The sequence below is a fragment of the Rhincodon typus genome, chromosome 35 (assembly GCF_021869965.1).
Source record: "Rhincodon typus isolate 14 chromosome 35, sRhiTyp1.1, whole genome shotgun sequence".
Taxonomy (NCBI): domain Eukaryota; kingdom Metazoa; phylum Chordata; class Chondrichthyes; order Orectolobiformes; family Rhincodontidae; genus Rhincodon; species Rhincodon typus.
In genome coordinates, this window is record NC_063366.1 from 11054954 (window position 1) to 11076333 (window position 21380).

General features: G+C 41.3%; 1 protein-coding gene across 1 annotated transcript; it reads left to right on the top strand.

Moving 5' to 3' along the window:
- The first annotated feature begins 2065 nt into the window (after positions 1 to 2065).
- On the top strand, positions 2066 to 18076 carry LOC125486942. The gene is made up of 8 exons (XM_048616511.1): positions 2066 to 2108; positions 4962 to 5300; positions 7789 to 7902; positions 11620 to 11638; positions 12022 to 12059; positions 15668 to 15708; positions 17900 to 17941; positions 18029 to 18076. Exons 1-8 carry the CDS (start codon positions 2066 to 2068, stop codon positions 18074 to 18076), a joined length of 684 nt encoding a protein of 227 aa, XP_048472468.1.
- Positions 18077 to 21380: the final 3304 nt, after the last annotated feature.

A 21380-nucleotide genomic window follows, 5' to 3' on the forward strand; every position in this document is an offset into this window, starting at 1 on the left:
CCAGCTGTGCAGGAATATAGGAGCAGACCATTCTGCCCCGAGAGTATATTCCGCCATTCAATGAGATCTAACTGCATTTGACTCATATCCCTCGGCTCATTATGTTTTAATCGTTCATGTATTGGCCATCCTCAACCGCACTGCTGTGGGTCTGGAGTCAGGATAGGCCTGAGGGACATGAGTGAACCAGATGGATTATCCCGACAATCGGCAATGGATTCGCGGTCATCATTAGACTGTTGATTCCAGATTTTTATTGAATTCAAATTCCACCATCTGCCGTGGTGGGATTCGAAACCCAGTTCCCAGAGCTTTATCCGGGTTAGCAGTCCAGTGATAATACCACGAGGCAATCACGTCCCCAAAACCTACCTCATATCTAAAATTAGCAACTGATCAACATCCAGTTTGTTGACGGCAGTTCCAAACATCTATCACCCTTTGTGTGTAGGAATGCTTCCTAACATCGTTACTGAAGTCTGACCTTAATTTATAGACACATAGAAGAACCTTCCCCCAACTGATGCGCATATGCACTTTGTTTACATTATTCCACACTATCATTTACATTCCAATGCATTTTCTCTCTCAATTTGCATCCATAATGTCTGGATCCTGCCAGAATATTTTCAATCTGAACCTACTTGCTTGCACATCTGGAGCAGCTGACATTTGAGCCAAGTCTCCTAGCTCCAAAATAAGGATGGTACCACTGTGCCACAAGAACACCATAACTATGCCACCTATCAAACCTGAGTGAGGAGCCTTCAATTAACCTGGTAATTCTGTCCAACTGTTATAAAGTCATAGAGTTATACAGCACAGAAACAGACCCTTCGGTCCAACCAGTCTACTCTGGCCATAATCCCAAATTAACCTCGTCCCACTTACCTGTGCTTGGTCCATACCGCTTCAAATTCCTATTCACGTACATGTCTAAATGCATTTTAAACATCGTAACTGTATCCACCACCTCCTCTGGATGTTCATACCACACACAGACCACTCTCTGTGTAAGAATAAAGTTGCCCCTCATCTCTTTTTTTTTAATCCTTCTCCTCTCTCGTTGGGCTCAGTCATTTACTCCTTGCCCCATTCCACAGCCCCACCCCCCACCCTATCTTCTGCATAAAAGCTACCAGATACTTCAGTTCTGAAGAAGGATTACACCTGATTTCTGTCCACAGATGCTGCCAGACCTGTTGAGTTTTTCCAGCAATTTCTGTTTGTGTTAGAAAACAATAAACTGCCTTTAACCTTTTCTTATTGCATTTTAGGCTTGTTTCAATCTGAAGGACTAAAGTTCACTGAGCGATTTTACTGTTTGCATTTGTTCCATTGCATTGATTTGTGGTCAAGTATCTTCCACGTTGGGAATGGGAAAGCTCCTGGATCAATGCTTCAAGAAAATAACTCTTAAATTTTAAAAGTCATGGATTGGTGACTCCATAAGTGTTCAGACACAAAGTTGAATTTATTTGCTTTCGATTCAGGATGTCCCAGGCCCCAAAGGCTTTTGTTGATCTTAAGTTTGAATGCATTCTCATGGGACTGAGTGTACACTTGGGGACAATTTAACAATGGCAGAATGGATGCGCAGTTGGGTGAAATGCGATGGCTCGCTGCCGTGTCGCACTCATAGAGGGAGCTCAAGATCCCGATCAACATCCAGAATGACCTTAACCATCCAAAGTGGGATGGTCATGGCTGAGCGGTGTTATCACCGGACTGTTAACCCAGAAGACCCAGCTAATTGTTGGGGATGTGGGCTCGAATCTTGCCATGGCATATTGAATTCTTGTCTTTGAAAGAAATCTTCACTTAAAAATCTAATGATGACCAGCGAAAAGCCCACACAATGTGCATTAGGGAAAGAAACTGCCATCCTAACCTGATCTGGTCTACTTGTGAGTCACCCTCTGAGCAATAAATGCCGACGTAGGCAGCGATGCTCTCATCTTGTAAATGAACGGAAAAGAAATTACAATGATGAGTTTTAGTTTCCTGTACCAAGAGTGTTAATTTCATATTCCGTGCAATTTATTTGTTTACCCATTGCAGGAGGATGAACCCAAGCTCCATCCTCTGGATATTGGCTGTCTTCTCGGGTAAGTATCATTCCATTATTTATAAACTTTACACATTGGTGTATAGCAATTGTGCCGATGAAGGCAATAGTGTATGGTGCAATAGACAAGCAAATTAGACTGAGTGCAAAGACACTGCTGAACAGTATCGCTTATGCTGTAATCTACTGCAACTTCATGATGACCGAGCTCGACTCATCCACTGTTGCTAAATTATCAACCTCTTTGCCTCGCATTTATAAATTATAGAGCACGGAAACAGACGTTTTAGTCTAACTTGTCCACACTGACCAGATATCCCAGTCTGACCTAATCCCATTTGCCAGCATTTGGCCCATATCCTTTAGCCCCACATGCCTTTTAAATGTTGTAATTGTACCCGCCTCCACTACTTCCTCTGGCAGCTTATTCCATACATGCACGACCTTCTGCAAGAAAAAAAGTTATCTCTTAAGTCCTTTTTAAATTTTTCCCCTGTCACCTTAAAACAATGCCATCCAGTTTTGGAATCCCCCACTCCAAGAAAACAGAAATTTCCACTTGTTAAATATTTGTGAAGATCAAAACCATTCCCTCCAGTTCCCCACAACTAACTCTATCTGTCTCCATGGCAAGTGTCTTGAGGATGAAGCAGAGCACAAAATCTTGGTGTATATATGACTTTGAGTTGAACTTCTTCATTGAGATTCATGTCTTCGGATCATTTACCACTCATTTCCACCTTCATAAAACTGCCTGTTTCCACCAAATCTCAATTCATCAGATGCTGGAACCATCAGAGCTGCTGTTGTTATATCTGTACTTGACTTATAAGCACTCCCTGCAGAGCACCCTCTGTAACCCTGATCTCAACTGAACCTCTGATCGTGCTGCCATAACTCTCACAATGTGCTCCCTCCCAACCCTGCTGGCAGAGTGTACGGTAATGTAATGTCTGCGCGAGACTAATGCTGTATCAACACAAGTACAAGTCCTAGCAGGCAAGTGGTGGAATTGAGATTCGTCATTGTCGAGGTCTGGAGTACCTGGCTAGTCTCAATGATGGTGACTCTAATAATTATTATTGATGGTTCATTAATGTCCTTTGTGGAAGGAAATCTGCTATCTGTACCTGGTCTGGGCTACGTGACCCATAACAATAGCATTGACTTTTAAATAGACTACCAAACCACACAGCTCAATGGCAGTTACGAATGGGCAACCAATATTGACCTTACTAGTGATACTCACATCCCCTGCAAAGTGTACAGTTCAGAAACAGGGAATTTGACCGAACCACCATTACTTCAAGTGTTTTACTGCAAATGAGCCTCTTCTCATTTTTTTTCCTCTCCTCCTACCATTTTATTCTATTCTCCCTCATGTCTCACTGGCTTTTCCTTAAATACATCCTTGTTATTCACCTCAACTCTTTCGGACAATTGAAAGTTTCCCAATTATCACTGGGGGCAAATTTTTTTTTCTTGAATTCCTTGTTGAACTTCTTCCTGGCTATGTTGAATTCATGGCCCCTAGTCAATTATGTTTGCTCATTCTTGAGTGTCTCTATATTGTGTAGATCAGAAGAAGGTCAGGAACGTGCACTTTAATTTACGTGCAGTCTAATCACCCGTTCATTTGATATAAAATTAAACAAACTCCGCTTTAGTTAATAACTGAATGCGCAGTCTGTTGTAAAGATTAATTAAATGTTACAGCTAGATTGTTGAAAATCTCCGGAATGCCCATTTCTGTAGAATAAAAGTCTTGTATTTAGCACCTTGATATTTATGTTCAGGACGTTTCCACAATCCAGGGTGAACAAAGGGAAGAAAGTGGTCACTGTTTTTTATACCCTGCATGAGTTGTCATCAGGGCTTACAGTGACATTTCCTATTCAATTTCAGTCTTTTCCTGGAATTGAGGAGTTGTAGGACATTTCACTCCTTTCCAACTGGCCTCCTTATCATTTACCATATTCCCAAATCTTATCATTGCGGAGTCGACTGCTTTGCTGTATTTACAATGCTTGACCTCTCATAGTTTTCTCAGTCAGAGAGTCGCAGACTGATTATAGAGTCATCCTTCCTTTCTTTGTCGTACCTCACAGATCTTGACACAAACCTCCTTAGGTCTTTACCGACAGTGGGGGATTTCAAGAGTAGGGAGCATATGAGGGGAGAGAGATTTAAAATGAACATGAGGGGCAATTTTTTCAGAGAGTGGTTTGTGTGTGGAATGAACTTGTAGCGGAAGTGATGGATGTGGCTACAGTTAAAACGTTGAAAAGGCATTTAGATAAGTACATGAATAAGAAATGTTTGGAAGGGTATGGACCAAGCGCAGGCAGCTGGGACTCGTTTAGTTTGGAATAATGGACTGGTTGGACCGAAGGGTCTGTTTCTGTGCTGTATGACTCTGTGACTCAGGAATATCAAAATAGCACATTGGGTCTCCTCTAATTAGGTGATCTCTGCGATAGATCACCACTGCAGCTCTTTCAAATAACAAGTCACATCTACGGTGCTTTCGTATCCGGCTTGTTGGAAACCAAGTGGAAGGATTTGCTGTTTTTTGTTGAAGTGCCCATAGAATGATGCAGCACAGTGAAGCCCATTCCGACCACCATGCCAGTACAAGGTTTCTAAAAACGCTCTTTTGTAATTGAACAGTAATCCTTTCCCAATGAAGGGTGCAGTCAGCTTCCTTGTTCAGACTGTAATGGAATCTGCTCCCACTGCCCTTTCAGACAGAGGACAGCATCTCACGGTTATCTAAACGTTGCTGCACATTTCACCCACAACCCACCCACCCCGCATTGAGCTGGTAATTTGTTTATTCGTTTTAACGTTGCCTCTCAAAGTTCTCACTTCCAATCACTTCCTCCCCTCTAAGTTTCAGGAATCGGCGCCGAGAAGTTCCAAGTCGTTCAGAAATTTCCGACGATTCTGGCGAAGGAGGGTCAATCAGTCCTCATCCCGTGCGAGTGGACAGGCAATGTCTCCCAGACAATAGGCTCTTTTAAATGGTTGAAGGATAGTGCGGAAGTTTCCAATCAGACAGCGAAGTACAGAGGGCGAGTGCACAAATCCCAAGAGGATTTCATCCACAGCCGCAAAGCCTCCCTCTTGCTGAAGGAGCTGAAAGTGACTGATTCCGGGATGTACAGGTGCAGCGTGAAATTCATGCAGCTGGGTGAGGAATATGGGAATGGAACACAGCTCACGGTGAGAGGTAAGCGATTCACTTGTCTGCAAATAGCCATGCGTGGCAGGAGGAATCAGTTCCGCATCATGACTGGTAACTTTTCCCAGGTCTTCCCGCCGATGGGGTTCTATTCAGTTCGAGGACGCTCCCGGTACCACAATTATAGAAAGGTACAATCTTACACAAGTAAGAGATGCCTTTGGTTTGTTTATTTGGACCGAGTCAAACTCCAATGTTTGTTTTCTTCATGGACAGAACCAGACTGCTTTCGTGACTTCTTACGTCCATTTTTAATGAATAAAGTATTTTTATAAATTTTGAAATATTTATGAAGTCAATAACGTGTAAACTATACATGGAAAGTTGTTACTATCGTGCCTTCAGTATTAAATTCTGTGTGGAGTTTGCACATTCTCCCCGTGTCTGCGTGAGTTTCCTCCCACAGCCCAAAGATGTGCAGGTTAGGGTGGATTGGCCATGTTCAATCGCCCATAGTGTTCAAGCATGTGCAGGTTAAGTGGGTTCGCCATGAGAAATGCAGAGTTACAGGGATAGGGTAGGGGGATGGGTCTAGGTGGGATGCCCTTCCGATGGGCCGAATGGCCTTTCTCCAAACTGTAGGGATTCCATTCTAAATTAGTTACGGAGCCATTATCAGCCTTTTGCACAATTTTTTGTCTCATACTTCCACGAGCATCCTGATTACCCACTGTCCCAGATTATATTAATCAAGTAGGAATCGATAATTTATGCAGGAGCCTGATTGTCGTTTTGAAAATTAACTGGGAGGAGTATATTGAAAATTGTAGAATAACAACTAATTTAATGTGAAAATGGAAGCAATGCAGTCACAGAGTCATACAGCACGGAAGCAGACCCTTCAGTCCAACCAATCCATGCTGACCATAATCCCAAACCAAACTAGTCCCACCTGCCTGCGCTTGGGCCATGTCCCTCCAAACATTTCTTATTCATGTGATTATACAAATGTCTTTTAAATGTTGTAACTGTTTCCACATCCACTGCCTCTGGAACTTCATTCCACACACGGACCACTCTCTGTGTAAAAAAAAAGAAAATTGCCCCTCATGTCTTTTTTAAATCTCTCTCCTCTCACCTGTAATATATGGCCCCTGGTCTTGAAATTCCCTATCCCAGGGAAAGGTCACCTACTATTTACTCTATCTCTACCCCTCATGATTTTATAAATTTCTATCAGGTCACTTTTCACCTCCGACACTCTGGTGAAAAAAGTCCCAGCCTATCTATCCTTTCTGTACAACTCAAACCTTTCATACCTGGCAACATCCTTGTAAATCTCTTTTGAACCATTTCCAGCTTAATAATATGCTTCCTGTAACAGGGAGACCAGAACTGGACACAGTATTCCAGAAGAGGAGCCTGATTTTCATTTTGAAAATTAACTGGCAAGAGTATTCTGATAATTCTGAAGTTGCAGGAGTAATAATTATTTAACTATGCGAATGGAAGCAATCATAATATTATGGAGTACAAAAGTGGAGAAAATATTCCTCTGTTGCTTGAAATTACACTTGAACCAAATTTGGAGTAATGCATGTGGCTTTAGATCCAAAAGGATATGTTCGCCTTGCGAGATCACAAGCCTGACTTGCTCGTGTGGCACTGCAGCTTGGTGTTTCAGCTGATGCACGGTTTTGAATTTTATAGACAGGGAAGAAATATTTCTTTCAGTGAGAGCATCAAAAACGATGGGACATGATCGGAAAATTAGAGACCAATAATTAAACAGTGAAGCAGATTCGAATACAAAAGAGAGTGAGATGACATGAGGAAAATTACGTGAGCAGTTCGAAAGGTTACTGAGAAAAGTGGTGGAACAGGAGCAAAGGAGTCAGATAGATGTGTTGTACGTGGGCCACATTCTGATCCAATGTGAGAAGGCTTACTAAGGAGTGCACAGTGCGAACAGGGGCCATGAAATGGCCTCACAGACTGTCTATTGCTGTCGCCTTCCTAAATAAGCTTGGTCGCATGCTTTCCTTGCTCTCTACATGTTACTTCACAACATTTCTGACCAACGGATCACAGACTCGTTCCTAATGCTCAACAACTAGGGCTACATCTTATTTAGCTCCTTCCGTGATATCTCTGACCGTGCTTGGCGATCTGCCATTCTTTACTCTTAACTCCTTCGGCATCTTCCAGGGGATACAAGAAGCGACCAGATTCACTTCACAAATTCTGCCATTTGTTTGTCACACTCAGCAAACACCCGCTTTATTCCCAACTGCTGATCAATTCACTAAGCCTGGGGAATTCGACATGGAAAGCCTGAAAATACTGAAACTTGAAAAGGCAATATTGATGGATATTGCAAGACAGTGTTAATAAAGGGTGTGCAAATTGTTGCGGCAATTTGAGTTCAGGTTCAGATCAACCATGATCTAACTCAATGATTGAATAGATGCAAGGGGCTGAATGGCGTGTTTCTTTTACCTGTGTTGTGCTCTGATTTGTTCTTTATGTTTCTTAGAGAAACCAAAAGGTAACATGACGCTATCGTTATTCCTGTTGATCGGTGCTCTGGTACAACTAGCTCTCGTGTTAATTGTTGTGCCCTACTGTGTGAAATTACACAGAATGAAAGGTAAGGACGTGTATTTTTTTGTTGTTTGGCAGATGGAATGGTTGTGAGATATCGTGTTGCAAACATTTACATTTGTATTCTTAAGTTTGGCGTATCTGATTGGCACTCTTATTCGCTTTGCCTTTATCTGTCTCTTGAATTTCCTTCTCCCAAGCTCGAACCATTTGCCATACTGTCTGTAACTCATCGTGTCTATCACCTGTGGGTCAAAATTCTCACGCACCTTCTCTCCCCCTTCCAAAGCGCACACTACTGAAGACCTTAACCAATTGGAGTGATCACCTCTAGTTCACCTAGTATGATCCATTTCCCAAAAACTTGAGTAAAATCAACCCATAACTGACCTGCATATGCAATCAGAGGACTACACCTATTTAAATCATCTGTTGGATCCCCTCTGTTACAACCTATCACAGCTAATATAGCTTCCTTCATATCTTCCAAATCTCCAATAGACACAGTAACCATTACTAATTAACTGTTCCAATTTAGTAGCAAACCATAAACACAGCTTTGATAAAAGGCAAATTCAGCAAACACATTATCTCACATGCAACTCCCAGAGCAGGCAGAGAATACCCAATTTTTGGTTATATCCAAGAGAAGGAATGAATAACTTTCACTTCTTCAAGACCCCAACTGCAACTGCTGAGAGCTAAAACTAAAAATCCTGGTTCTTTAAGAGCTTGACCTCACCCTCTCAGGTTGCTTCCATTATTCCAACTTTTTAAAAAAAGGCACCCAAGGCCTCACAAACTGTTAACTTTAGTGGCTTCCCAACTAGCCAGCTCTGCACCTCTGTTTTATCCCTCTCTTTAAAAAATAAGAAGAAAATAACCTTTTAAAGCCAGTGTATTATCACAAAATCATTTTAGCAATTTCCCCTCACTGCAGTCACAGACTTGATTGGGGAAGGCGGTGGTTGTGTGGGGGTGCTGAGGGATTCAGTGCCCCTGGAAAGGGAGGTAGGGGTCCCCAGTCATCGTCGCGTGCAGCATACTGCTGGGCATTCTTTTCCAGCTTTCCCCAATCCATTCCGTAATCACTCTGCCCCTCAGGCTGAACTGTCCCAATTACCCACTTAATTCTTTTCTGTATCAACAGCTGAGATTTTAATTTATCAATCCGCTGCTAGCATGTTGAACAGTCAGTCACGGAGGTTCCTCCTTCTCTGCCGACTTGATAGAGAAATTTAACAGCAGCCTGCAAATTGGCGCATTTTCCGTTCAGTTCATTGACAGTCTGTGAGGCCATTTCATGGCCCCTGTTCGCACTGTGCACTCCTTAGTAAGCCTTCTCACATTGGATCAGAATGTGGCCCACGTACAACACATCTATCTGACTCCTTTGCTCCTGTTCCACCACTTTTCTCAGTAACCTTTCGAACTGCTCACGTAATTTTCCTCATGTAATCTCACGTTGCCTTCATATAATATTTTATCCTCTCACTCTCGACCCGTTAACTGGTGCAAACAACTGACTATTGCTGTAGCCTTCCTAAGTAAGCTTGGTCGCATGCTTTCCTTGCTCTCTACATGTTACTTCACAACATTTCTGACCAACGGATCACAGACTCGTTCCTAATCTATTGCAATGCTCAACAACTAGGGCTACATCTTATTTAGCTCCTTCCGTGATATCTCTGACCGTGCTTGGCGATCTGCCATTCTTTACTCTTAACTCCTTCGGCATCTTCCAGGGGATACAAGAAGCGACCAGATTCACTTCACAAATTCTGCCATTTGTTTGTCACACTCAGCAAACACCCGCTTTATTCCCAACTGCTGATCAATTCACTAAGCCTGGGGAATTCGACTTCAAAACAACTTAAAGTCTCAGCTTATCAATGGCCACTCAGTGATGCCCGAAAGGAGTACTCAGACTTTTTTACTCAGATATGTGACAGACAAATGACAGGGAACTTCATTAAACAAGCTCTTCATTATTTTAACTTCCAGTCGTAGGAAGGATGTTATTGAGCTGGAGAGGGTTCAGAAGAGATTTACGAGGATGTTGCCGGGTATGGAGGGTTCGAGTTTTAAAGGAAGGCTGTATAAAAGCTGAGACTTTTGTCATTAGAAGTTGAGAGGTGACCTGACAGAGGTTTACAACATCATGATGGGTATGGATAGGGTAAATGGAACGGTGTCTTTTCCCATTCTATGGATTTCAAGACTAAGGGGCACATCTTTTAAGTTGAGGCAAGAGGGATTTCAATGAGGCACCAAGGGAAAATCTTTTCCACAGAGAGTGGTTCACATATGGAATGAACTTCCTGAAGAAATGGTGGATGGAAGCACAGTTACAACATTTAAAAGTCACTGAGAGAAGGACATGAATAGGAGAGGTTTGGAGGCGACATAAGCCACGAGCAGACAGATTAGTTTACGTTGGAATTATGGTCAGCGCGGACTGCTTGCCCGGAAGGGTCTGTTTTCATGCTGTATGGCTCTATGACCATGACTCAATAGAAGGCATACATTAGTTGCAACATTTAATTCTTACTTCATTTAACTCAAATTCAACGTTAACACAATTCATTTAAATTCACTTTATCTTATTTTGCTTAATTCATATTTAACCCCAATTCATACTTTAACTCAATAAGTTTGGCTTGAATCAAGTACGATTTGAGTGAATTGGCCAACATAGCTCTCAGTGCAGATATTGCCTTGTGATTCTTTATTTTCTCTGAAGGTCAATTCGAGGCCGGACTTCTCAAATTTGGTCTTGAAGGTTTCTCCTGCAAAAAATTCCTTTGTTCTGCTAACTTATCTCAAAAAGTATGCACCTCTGACAGAGACTTCTCTGACGCTCAACCAATGAATTGACCAAAGCCAGATCACATTGTGCAATCTCAGCTAATGGAGTTTATTGGTAAACAGCTCCCAAATAATTAAAGCAAAAGAAACAGCCACATTCCATATTCCATATAAAGTAGTAGTGGCGCCAGCATGTCGAGAAACCATCATGACACTTTCCTTGTTTGGTCAACACAGGAAACTGCAGGTCGCAACATGTCTTGGCTACAACTTTATCTGAGGCGAGAGTTTCAACGAGCTTGACCCCAATTCCCAGCGTGCTTAATTGTAGCTCTTAACCAGTGTTGTAAGTATTTCTGCTGCTGGCCACCTGACCACAGGGCATGCTGATTTTCCCATGGCAATCACGTCAAAAGTTAAAATATTAATACTTCTAAATGCATTACAACACAGAATATGTGCACTCTGTCCAACTGGACCATTCTGGCAGCGGTCTGAGCCCCCTCTCCCTATTTCAACATACTCTACACTGCTTTATTTCTTAGGTACTTAGCAGTTTGCCTCAACTGCTCCAACCCAAAGCAAAATTTTGGCCGTGCTGTTGTTGAATTAGTTTCTCCTTGTTGCATTTATTGTTGCATTTATAACCTCACGAACAGAAATGTTTCATCGATTTCTACCATGAAATGCTCTCAGAACTTGTTTTAGGCTGCCCCTTGGTCTATTCTTTCCGCTGATACATTTTGAGAGAAAAAATGAATTAAAGTCAATCATATCCATTTGCATTGTTCTTTATTTTGTCTGTCGTTTTTAGTGAATAACTTTGTGCAATTAATATTTTGAAGTGCAGACTCTACAGCTGCATGCACAAAACTGGCATCAATGAATAATGAGACTTAAGTAATAAGAAATGTTTTTTGTAATCCAATATTTTTCTTGTGTCCCTTTGTTTCAGGTGCTCAACGGGCTCAAAGGTGAGTGAGCATCAGCAGGTACACATTTACTGGTTAAGAAATGCATTCTGTTAGCATTTGAAGTGATTGAAAGATTTGTAGACAGTTTCGCAGTAAATTTTATTTCATGCAGATTGTCTGCAACCCATTTTCTGCAAGGATACAGGAGCCTGAAACACTCATCAGAGTTGAGACAGAGCTCCACGTAAACGCACCTGAGATGCCCCCATCCTACAAAGTTAAAGGTCAAAGTTTGGGAAGTTATAGTCAACCAGGAAAATCACCTTATCTCAACAGACATGATGGGTTGAACAGCCTTCACTCTACTTTAAATCCATCCACATTTCTGCGGTCAAATGTTATCAGCAAATGTGGTTGAGTTCTTCCTTTTCATTGTTTTGCAGACAATTCCAAGTTATTTCAGACATCATCTGCGTAGATGGTACGTAAAGCTGGTTTTGGTTATCTTTGAAAATAATATAAACTTCTATGGTGTTATTAAAAACCTCAGGATTACCATGATACTGAGTTTAAACTGGTTGAAAAATTTCCAGTTTGACACTAGAGTTATGATTCAGAAAAAAAAATCCCCAAACATTACAGTTTTCTTAACTCATTTAATAGCTTCCAGTGAATGTTTCTATTTCCACAAATTACTTACTTCTCAGTCAATGGCACCTGATTTAATCAAAGGCAGCACTTTATTTTCACTCTTCCATTGAACAGAAATCACATCTTTAGAGATAATGACAATGTTCTGCCTCTTAAGAGTTTTTTTTAGTCATGGTGTGCACTTACACAAGTTACAGGAAAGTAATGTTCTGTGGGAGAAGCAACTATACAATTCCAGGAATGTGGATATGAATATTACTGAAAAAATATACACTTTGTCACACTTGTCTTGTACCCATGAGGACAATTCACTAATGTAAATACTAAAGTAAAGGGAAAACATATTGTTTATCATAATATTGTATGAGAGAAAATGCTAATTGGTTGGCAAATTGCCTCTGACGGCAGAAGCAATGACATGTAGGACGAACTAGTTCTGGATGACCTAACAGTTCACTGCCAAAATTTCATTAAATATTCAACTCGACAGCTTGACCCTGATTGGTCAGGGCATTGCCCAACTGATAATCCTAAATTGGTTATCAGTGTAATTCTTCACGAATCAGTATTATATAGCAAATAGTTTCCAATCACAGAATCACCGTACTTTCGGACGCTGCATTGTGAGGTTTGCAAGTGCAGACGAGTTGAATACCTTTCTTGTTTCACTGAGTTGGAGGGATATTCAGTGTCATAAAATTCTCGAGGGCTACAGAGATAGGGCTGGAGAGTAGGACGAGCTGGGTAGCTTTATTGGGGCATGATAACTTGAATGGCTTCCTTCTATACGGTAAGATTCTGTGATTCTATGATTCTAAGTTCTGCCATTCGTTGGGACAAATGGCTGGCTTCCCTAGCATCAGGCCAACAATGAAATTCACATGCCACATTAATTAGCTGTGTGATAGGGAGAATGCCTTTTCAGCTTGGCAGGAAAAATGAAACAGATGTGCTCGCTATGACTGAAATTAATGATGTGGTATATGCCTTTCAATACCTATGTGATGCTCGACAAGTAAGCCATATGTTCGTTAGACAAAGACCAAATATCATATAAAATGACATATCCATTCAGTTGTTTGCCACAAGCAGGTGCTGACTATATGCAACCAGCCCATGTCGGCAAAATGCAGACCAAACATTAGATGTGATCCTGTGAATAAACAACATTTTCAAAATAATCTTCGGGGATATGCAAAACATAAACTTTCAATAAAATATGATTCTCTTCAGCTACAACTACATTATGTATGACCAAACCATTAATTGACAATGGATATTCACATTAATACAATTTAAGGGCTGCAGTGTGGGGAAGTGGGAGTAACACACTTGTGAAAGGGACAAGACAGACTCCATGGGCTGACAAACATTCTACTGAGCTGTATCAGCCTATTCTATGGTTCTATTCTAATTGTGACATGAATGTGTGAATACCTGAGATACTCAACTGTTGGATACATTGGGGTTGAATTTGGATGTGAATGGGACTACAGGACATGCTGGAAATTGTATTTTACTGACTGTTATACCAGCTGATGAACATACACTCCTATCAAAGATAAGATTGAACATTAAGCAGGAAAGTATCCTGCGGAATTTGGTGAAAAGATAGTTTTTCCTCTCAGACGACATCACTGTCTGTTGATTTTATTGAGGGGTAAGATTGTTTAGGGTATAGAGCCAATGTTGCGAATATTCTTGCTGGTTTTCACAATTGGCAGTTTGGGGTAAAAATGCAACTGTTTCAATGAAATTTCTCAAAATGCATAATTTGAATCATAGTGTCGTACAGCACAGAAACAGACCCTTCGGTCCAACCAGTCCATGCTGACCATAATCCCAAACTAAACTAGTCACTAGGCCCATATCCCTCCAAACATTTCCTATTCATGTACTTATCTAAACGTCTTTTAAATTTTGTAACTGTACCCACATCCATTGCTTCCTCACATGAACCACACTCTCTGTGTAAAACAAAAATGCCCGTCATATCTTTTTTGAATATTTCCCCTCTCACCCTAAAAATATGTTCTCTTGTCATTAAATCCCACACCCGAGGGAAAACACACCTGCCAGTCACCTTATCTGGACCTCATGATTTTATGAACCTCTATAAGGTCACTCCTCAAACTCCAGTGAAAAAAAGTCCCAAACGGTCCAACCTCTCCTTAGAACTCAAACCCTCCACTCCTGGCAACTTCCTGGTAAATCTCTTCTGAATCCTCTCTAGCTTAATAATATCCTTCTTATCATCAGCCAACCAGAACTGAAAACAGTACTCCGGAAGAGTTCTCACCAGCACCCTGTAAAACCTCAAACAGATGTTGGTTCTTTTAAAAGACAGTCAGTTGAATAAGCAAACACTCTAACCCAAAGGCATTTCATATGATTTATGAGCTGCAGTGAGTCACATGCTTTTATTTTAACATAAGGAAGCAACTGTATCAACGTTGCAAAACTATTGCTGGCCCTTGGGACTTAACTGATGAGTTAAGTAACAATCAATTTATACATTACAGTGCCCTACAGACAGCAACTGTAAGTGTTACTATCAACATTGGTTCATGTTGAAATTATTTACGGGAATACTGTTGAACAATACACTGCAAGGGTACCCTACTCTTCTTTGAAACATGCCAGGAAATTTTACTGACTGTGAAATGGTTTCTGTTCAATTCAATGAAGAACGTCTGACAATGCGGCACTCCCTCAGTTCCAGACAGAAATAAAAAGCCATTTTTCTGTTCTCCGATGGTGGATTATCACTTGAATCCAGATCTTTCACTATTTAGTGTTGCGAGCTGAGCACAACTGGAAGTATTAAACAGTCTTATGGACATACTTATGAGGTAGTATCTTATATATATTCATATATACGGTGGCTCAGTGTTTAGCACTGCTGCCTCACAGCGCCAGGGACCCGGGTTCCATTCCACCCTCGGGCGACTGTCTGTGTGGAACTTGTGTGTTCTCCCGATATCTGCATGGATTTCCTCCAGGTGCTCCGGTTTCCTCTCTCAGCCCAATGATGTGCAGGCGAGGTGGATTGGCCATACGAAATTGCCTGCAGTGTTCAGGGGTGCGTGAATTAGGTGGGTTATCGGGGGACGGGTCTGGGTGGGATTATCTGAGGGTTGGTGTGGAGTTGTTGGGCCAAAGGGCCTGTTTCCACACTGTAGGGATTCTATGACTGCAAGAAATTTTTTCCATAAACGTGCCTATAATGCAATATTGATAACAATTCCAGCAGATACCTTCCGTTATAGAGTCATAGGGTCATACAGCACGGAAACAGACCCTTTGGTCCAACCAGTCCATGCCGAACATTATCCCAAACTAAACTCGTCTAACCTGCCTGCTCCCAGTCCATATCCCCGCAAACCTTTCCTATTAATGTATGTTCTATATTTGCATTCTCCTGCTTTTGTCTTTTAGATATTCTAAAATTACCTGTCCTGGATGAAGTGCAGAATCTGGTAAGTAACCTAAAAGGAAGACAATCACAACACTTGAAATCTGCATTTGCAAATTAGGATTGAAACAAAATATACCCAAGTCCCAACATACAAAATCAAATACAAGGTTGCAGAAATATCTAGACTGTTCCTGAAAATGTTTGCCATTAAAGACCAGAAATAGATTTTGTTAAAAATAACTGGGAGGCTGACATTGCTCACTATTATACTCAATGTCTGATGCCTCGATTCAAAATGTAGTTAATAATTTGCTGTCAGACCTCCCACAATTCTCCACTGGCTCTGATATTGTTGTCTCATCACTGGGAGCAATTCACCAGGTTGAACTTGGGATAATTGATGACTAGTTTTCCAGTATAATGATGGCAGATAACAATTAAAGCTGCCGCATTGAGAAGTAAATGACCTGAGCATCAAAAAACACTGACAGACAACTGTATTGCTTCTGAAGAACTTTACAAGTATGAAGTCTCATTTCTGAAACAGGTAATGAGTTTTGGAAATATCATTGTATCTGTACTTAGAGAGTGTGTATACGTTTTAATCCTAACTGTGTTTCACAATCTTATTTCACTTTATGTTCTTGATTTAAAACCAGTTAATACACTTTGCTTTGTCTATTACGGTTTGCATTCTGGGATTACAACTGGCAGCATAGGTTGCCGGTATCCAGCAGATGATATTCAGTTCCATTGTTGTCAACAGGATTAAACATCAAGGACAGTGATTAATCAGAAGTCAATTCCATCCCATCTATTTTAAAGCCATTTGTTAGAATATCTATTATCCCGATGCGAGTCAGCATGGATTGTTCAATTGGATAGTTCCTGGTCTTCCTAGATATGTTAGACTACCTGGAGATAGCACTCAGCTTAAAATTAAATTAAAACTTCTCTGCAGACTAAAATCTGTAAAACAAAATTGTATACAACCGTAGGTGAGACGATGAATGATCGCCATTGATCAACTGTGAAACTCAGACATTACATTCTGCATCGATACAGCTGATACCAAATAACCATAAGGAATATGATCATCTTTCACTTCTCATTGTTCACAGAGAAAACATATTATTTCAATGTTTTACCAAAAGGAAGTCGTAACACACATTCATTGGCAAACAATAGGAAGAGTATGGTTGAGCCTTATTTGGAGACAGTGCCAAACGTTATTCGAGTCTCCAATAACAAGCGAGAGATTGTTTAATCTGTGGTGAGGATTACCTTAAAAATCTACATTTCACTGATCCCTACTAGTTAAATTGTACATTTTAGAATCAATATCCTTGATATTCTGACTCCTTCCAGTCATATGAAGACATTTACTTCGTGCAGGAGAATATTTGTCTCTATGGGCTCAACATGACATGAAATTTCTGCAATTTTATTAACAACAATATCAAAACAGTGATCTGTTCTAGCATGTTGGTGACATGGGAAGCGTGCCAGTGAGACTCTTTGGTTCCAAGCATGCTGATGATGTCATAAGCATGGGAGCTAAAGGGATTTTCTTACTCTGTTCTCACAATGTGTTAAACACAGTTGGGAGATTTCTTTTTAGCAGTGCTAACTTAAAACACAGTGAGAGGAGTTTCATGTCCAATTTTACTGCATTTATTTTAGGGTGGCTACATTTGAAGCATTCATTGGTGCAACACCAGTTCTATTCAGTTCTGTTTAACTTGCAGCAAAGCACAATGTTAAATGGAGCACACACGCATGCAGGTGGCATGGGGACTCAGTGGTTAGCACTGCTGCTTCACATCCAGGCAGGGACCTGGTTTTAATTTGGGCAACAGTCTGTTTGGCATTTGCACATTCTGCCTGTGTCTGCGTGGGTTTCCTTCCACAGTCCAAAGATGCGCAGGTTAGGTGGATTGGCCACGCTAAATTGCCCATAGTGTCCGTGGATGTGTTGATTAGGTGAATTAGCCACAGAAAATGCAGAGTTGTCGTGGAAGGGGTTGAGTCTGGGTGGGATGGGATGCTGTTTGGAGGGCCAATTCAGATTTGATAGGCGGAATGTCCTGCTTCCGCACTGTGGGGATTCTATGTATAACTTTAATTCTAACAGTAGAGAATTATGATTTTTTTCTTTGACAGTTCATAGATGTATGATTGTGTCAATGTATTAAAATGTCTTGGTCCATAAAAATGTCCATTTCATTGGGTAATGTTTTATTTTATGACAGGATCAAGACGAGAGTGTACCGGAATCTGATGCACTGCGCATGGTGTGGAAGTATTTCACTTTGTTCAATTATGTTACCCTTCATTGAAAACAGAATAATCATTAACAGAACTTAATTTGTGTTCCGAAGGTTGAAAACAATGAAGACACATCGATTTACACACCTATGGAAAGGTGAACCTTAATTCTTCATTGCAACAGTTACAGTTACAGACCACAGCTATTCGTCTTCCAGTATCGCGTGTGGAAAGCATAGTAGTCAGCTGAGGCATGTGAAAGCTATCTTAGTGTGGTTATGGGTGGCATTGACGTCAACGATGTAGAAATGTATGGGCTTTCCTGCGTTGCCCCCGACAACTGAACTTTAGGTCTCCTAGAGAAAAGCAGCATTCCCTGTTACATTTCATGGGGAGTCTATTGGATACGCTAGTAACTGATGAAAAAAAAATAACCTTGCCTCATTCATTTGCAACCAAGTAAGCCTTGGCGATTATCGGAAGACACTTGGTTGTGCTTTCCGAATTCAAATGTAGTCAACGATATTAAAACATCAAGTAACCATAAGGAACACGATCATCTTTCACTTTTCATTTTTTCACAGAGAAACAGTAATATTTCAATTTTGCACTCGTGGAAAGTCATAACACATGCCCATTGGTGAAAAATACGACGTGTATGGTTTAATCCTGCTGTGAGGATTGCCAGAACTCTCCAGCAACAAACAGTATTTTCAGCACCCCCCATCCCATGTGCAAAAGCAGCTGGTAGACCCGACAGTGGAGCGGGGTCTGCTCAGACACTTATTTCAAAGACGCGGTCCCAAGTGTTACTAAGTTGATCGTGAAACCATCACTGCACATCAATTTGGCCTCTTTAGGACACTTGGGCATATATTTTAAGCTCGCAAACCAGGAGGGAGAAGATCAGCAGTTCATTCTGCATTCCATCAGATTTTCTTCCCAGTCAATTCAATGCTGTTCTGGAATCGCTCCTCTGGTGATTCCCAGCAAGTTGACATTCACCCCAACTATTTTACTCCATGCAATTTGTTTCATTTTCTCCCATATCCCTCTCTGTATTTGACTGCTTCTTGTTGGGTTTCTAACGAAGTTACGTTCATGTAGAAGTGTTATTGACAGAGCAGGAGCTAATTTTAACCGAAGGCAAGATGAGCAGAAGAGCTGGTGGAATCCCAGTTTTACATTGTAAGCTGCATCACCCCATACTACGGAGTTAAATCAGTTGCAATGCGAAACAAATGGAGCAAGTGACCTATCATCTGGGATGTTGAGGGGATGGGTGCAGGTAGAGATTTAAGGAGAAGCAAATTTTACTCCACATGACATTAGCTGGAGATTAATATTGAGTAGGATACAAAATTGGTTTTCCCTCTGAACCTCTGGTCTTCTGTCGGTGGAGAAGGTGACAATTTCTTCCAGCGTCTCTGAAGGCATCTTGCTGTCATAGAGTCGGACAGCATGGAAACAAACCCTTTGGTCCAACTATAGTCGTCGCTGACCATATTCCAAAATTAAACCAGTCCCATTTGTCTGCATTTAGACCATATCCCTCCAAACCTTTCTCCAAACGTTGTTGTAACTGTACCTGCATCTATCACTTCATCTGGCAGTTTATTCTGCATACGAATGACACTGTCTTCAAAAAAAAAGTTGCCCCAGTCATTAGTATGAATGTGTGGTGTTCTTTAGGATTTCAATCTTTTGTCAGTGCTCACCATACAGGACACTGTTGTCGGTCAAGGATAAATAAGCTAACATGTCCTCTAGTTTGGCCACTATTCATGGAGTGGATGGGTTTGTTCTAATTAGGAGCTGTTCAGAATTCTTCAGAAGTGGTCTGCTACTGTCATGATGGGGATGGGGGGTTTACAGAGGGAGAAGTACACTAGAGGGGATTAGGCCTCAGCAGTGAGGGCCCAGATTAATTTGTCCATTTACTCAGTTTGTCCCCTTTAATAAGAAGCGAACTGTGCAAATATTCAAGTCTCAGCTGCTCCAGAGGAGTGTCACAACATGTCTCAGCTAGTTGATTAAAAGTATCTATAAAAGAAAAGTTGAAACAAGTGTGATTGATTGCATTCTCTGTAAGAACAAAATAGCATTATCTCTTTTTTTTTTTTGGTTTCTGACAGCCTAAAGACCTTCAGCAACTCAACAGTGACTGAGATGGGCAAGTAACTCAATTCATTTAAATGTTTGGAAGAGCTGGTGTGAAATTAGAAGTACATCTTTGTGGACTAACATAACCCACTAAAATCTTGCTTTTATCTTTCTTACCATATATTGGGAGATCTTCTGGAAATAGATACTCATCATGGCTTTTCAAGTGGTAGTGATATGGTAAGGTTTTGCTGTGGTGTCATGACAGTGCATTCATCTGCACCTTTCATGCTCAGAAGCGATTTACAGCCAATGAGGGACTTTTGAAGTGTAGTCATTGATGCAGTGTAAAAAACACAGATTTGTCTCAGGCAGTGTCCCATAGGAAGTAATTGATAATGATAAAGTCCAATGTCACTTGTTCAGGAAAGCAGTCAGTCAAACCGCTAGAATGAACTCTCCTGCTGTTCTTCAAAATTATGTCATGGGATTTTTTGAATTTGATTTATTATTGTCCTGTGTGCTGATTTACAATGGCCTCCTCTACATCAGGGAAACTAAGCGGAGGCTTGGAGACTGCTTTGTGGAACACCTACGCTCTGTTTGCGACAAATGACAACACCTCCCACTCGCGAACCACTTCAACTCCCCCATCCCACTCCCTGGTTGATGTGTCCATCCTGGGCCTTTTCCAGTGTCACAACGATGCCACCCGAAAAATGGGGGAACAACTCTTCATAGTCCACATTGGAAGTCTACAGCCCAATGGTCTCAAAGCGGACCTTACAAGTTTCAAGATCTTCCCACTCCCGAACTCATACCAAGACCAGCCTCCCCTGTGATCCCTGCCTCATTGACCTGTCCGTCTTCTCTCCCACCTATCCACTCCTCCCACCTCACTGAACAATCCCCACCACTACCTCCCTGCTATCACCGCCCTCCACTCTATTTATTTCAGAGCCCCCTTACCCTCTCCCATTTCTGAAGAAGGGTCCCGACCCGAAATGTCAGCTTTCCTGCTTCTCTGATGCTGCCTAGTCTGCTGTGTTCATCCAGCTCCACACTGTTATTGCAATGAAAAGTGTTGTCTTATGTGTTTTATAGGTAGATGGTACTATACGAGTGCAGCAGGGTAACAGGACAGAGTGCATGTTACGGAGTTACAGCCACAGAGAAAGTGCAGAGACAGATCAACATTAACATTTCAAAAGGTCTATTCAAAAGTCTGATAACAAGGAAGAAGCTGTTCGTGAATCTGGTCAAATGTTTGTATCTTCTGCCCAGCGGAAGAAATGGAAGAGAGTATAACCAGGGTGAGAGGGGTCTTTGATTATGGTGGATGCTTTCCTGAGGCAGCGGGAA

Coding starts and splice junctions, on each gene's coding strand:
- LOC125486942 (XM_048616511.1), top strand. CDS start 2,066: ATGAACCCAAGCTCCATCCTCTGGATATTGGCTGTCTTCTCGG. Junction 5,301..7,788: donor AACACAGCTCACGGTGAGAG/GTAAGCGATTCA, acceptor TATGTTTCTTAG/AGAAACCAAAAGGTAACATG. Junction 12,060..15,667: donor AGACATCATCTGCGTAGATG/GTACGTAAAGCT, acceptor TTTGTCTTTTAG/ATATTCTAAAATTACCTGTC.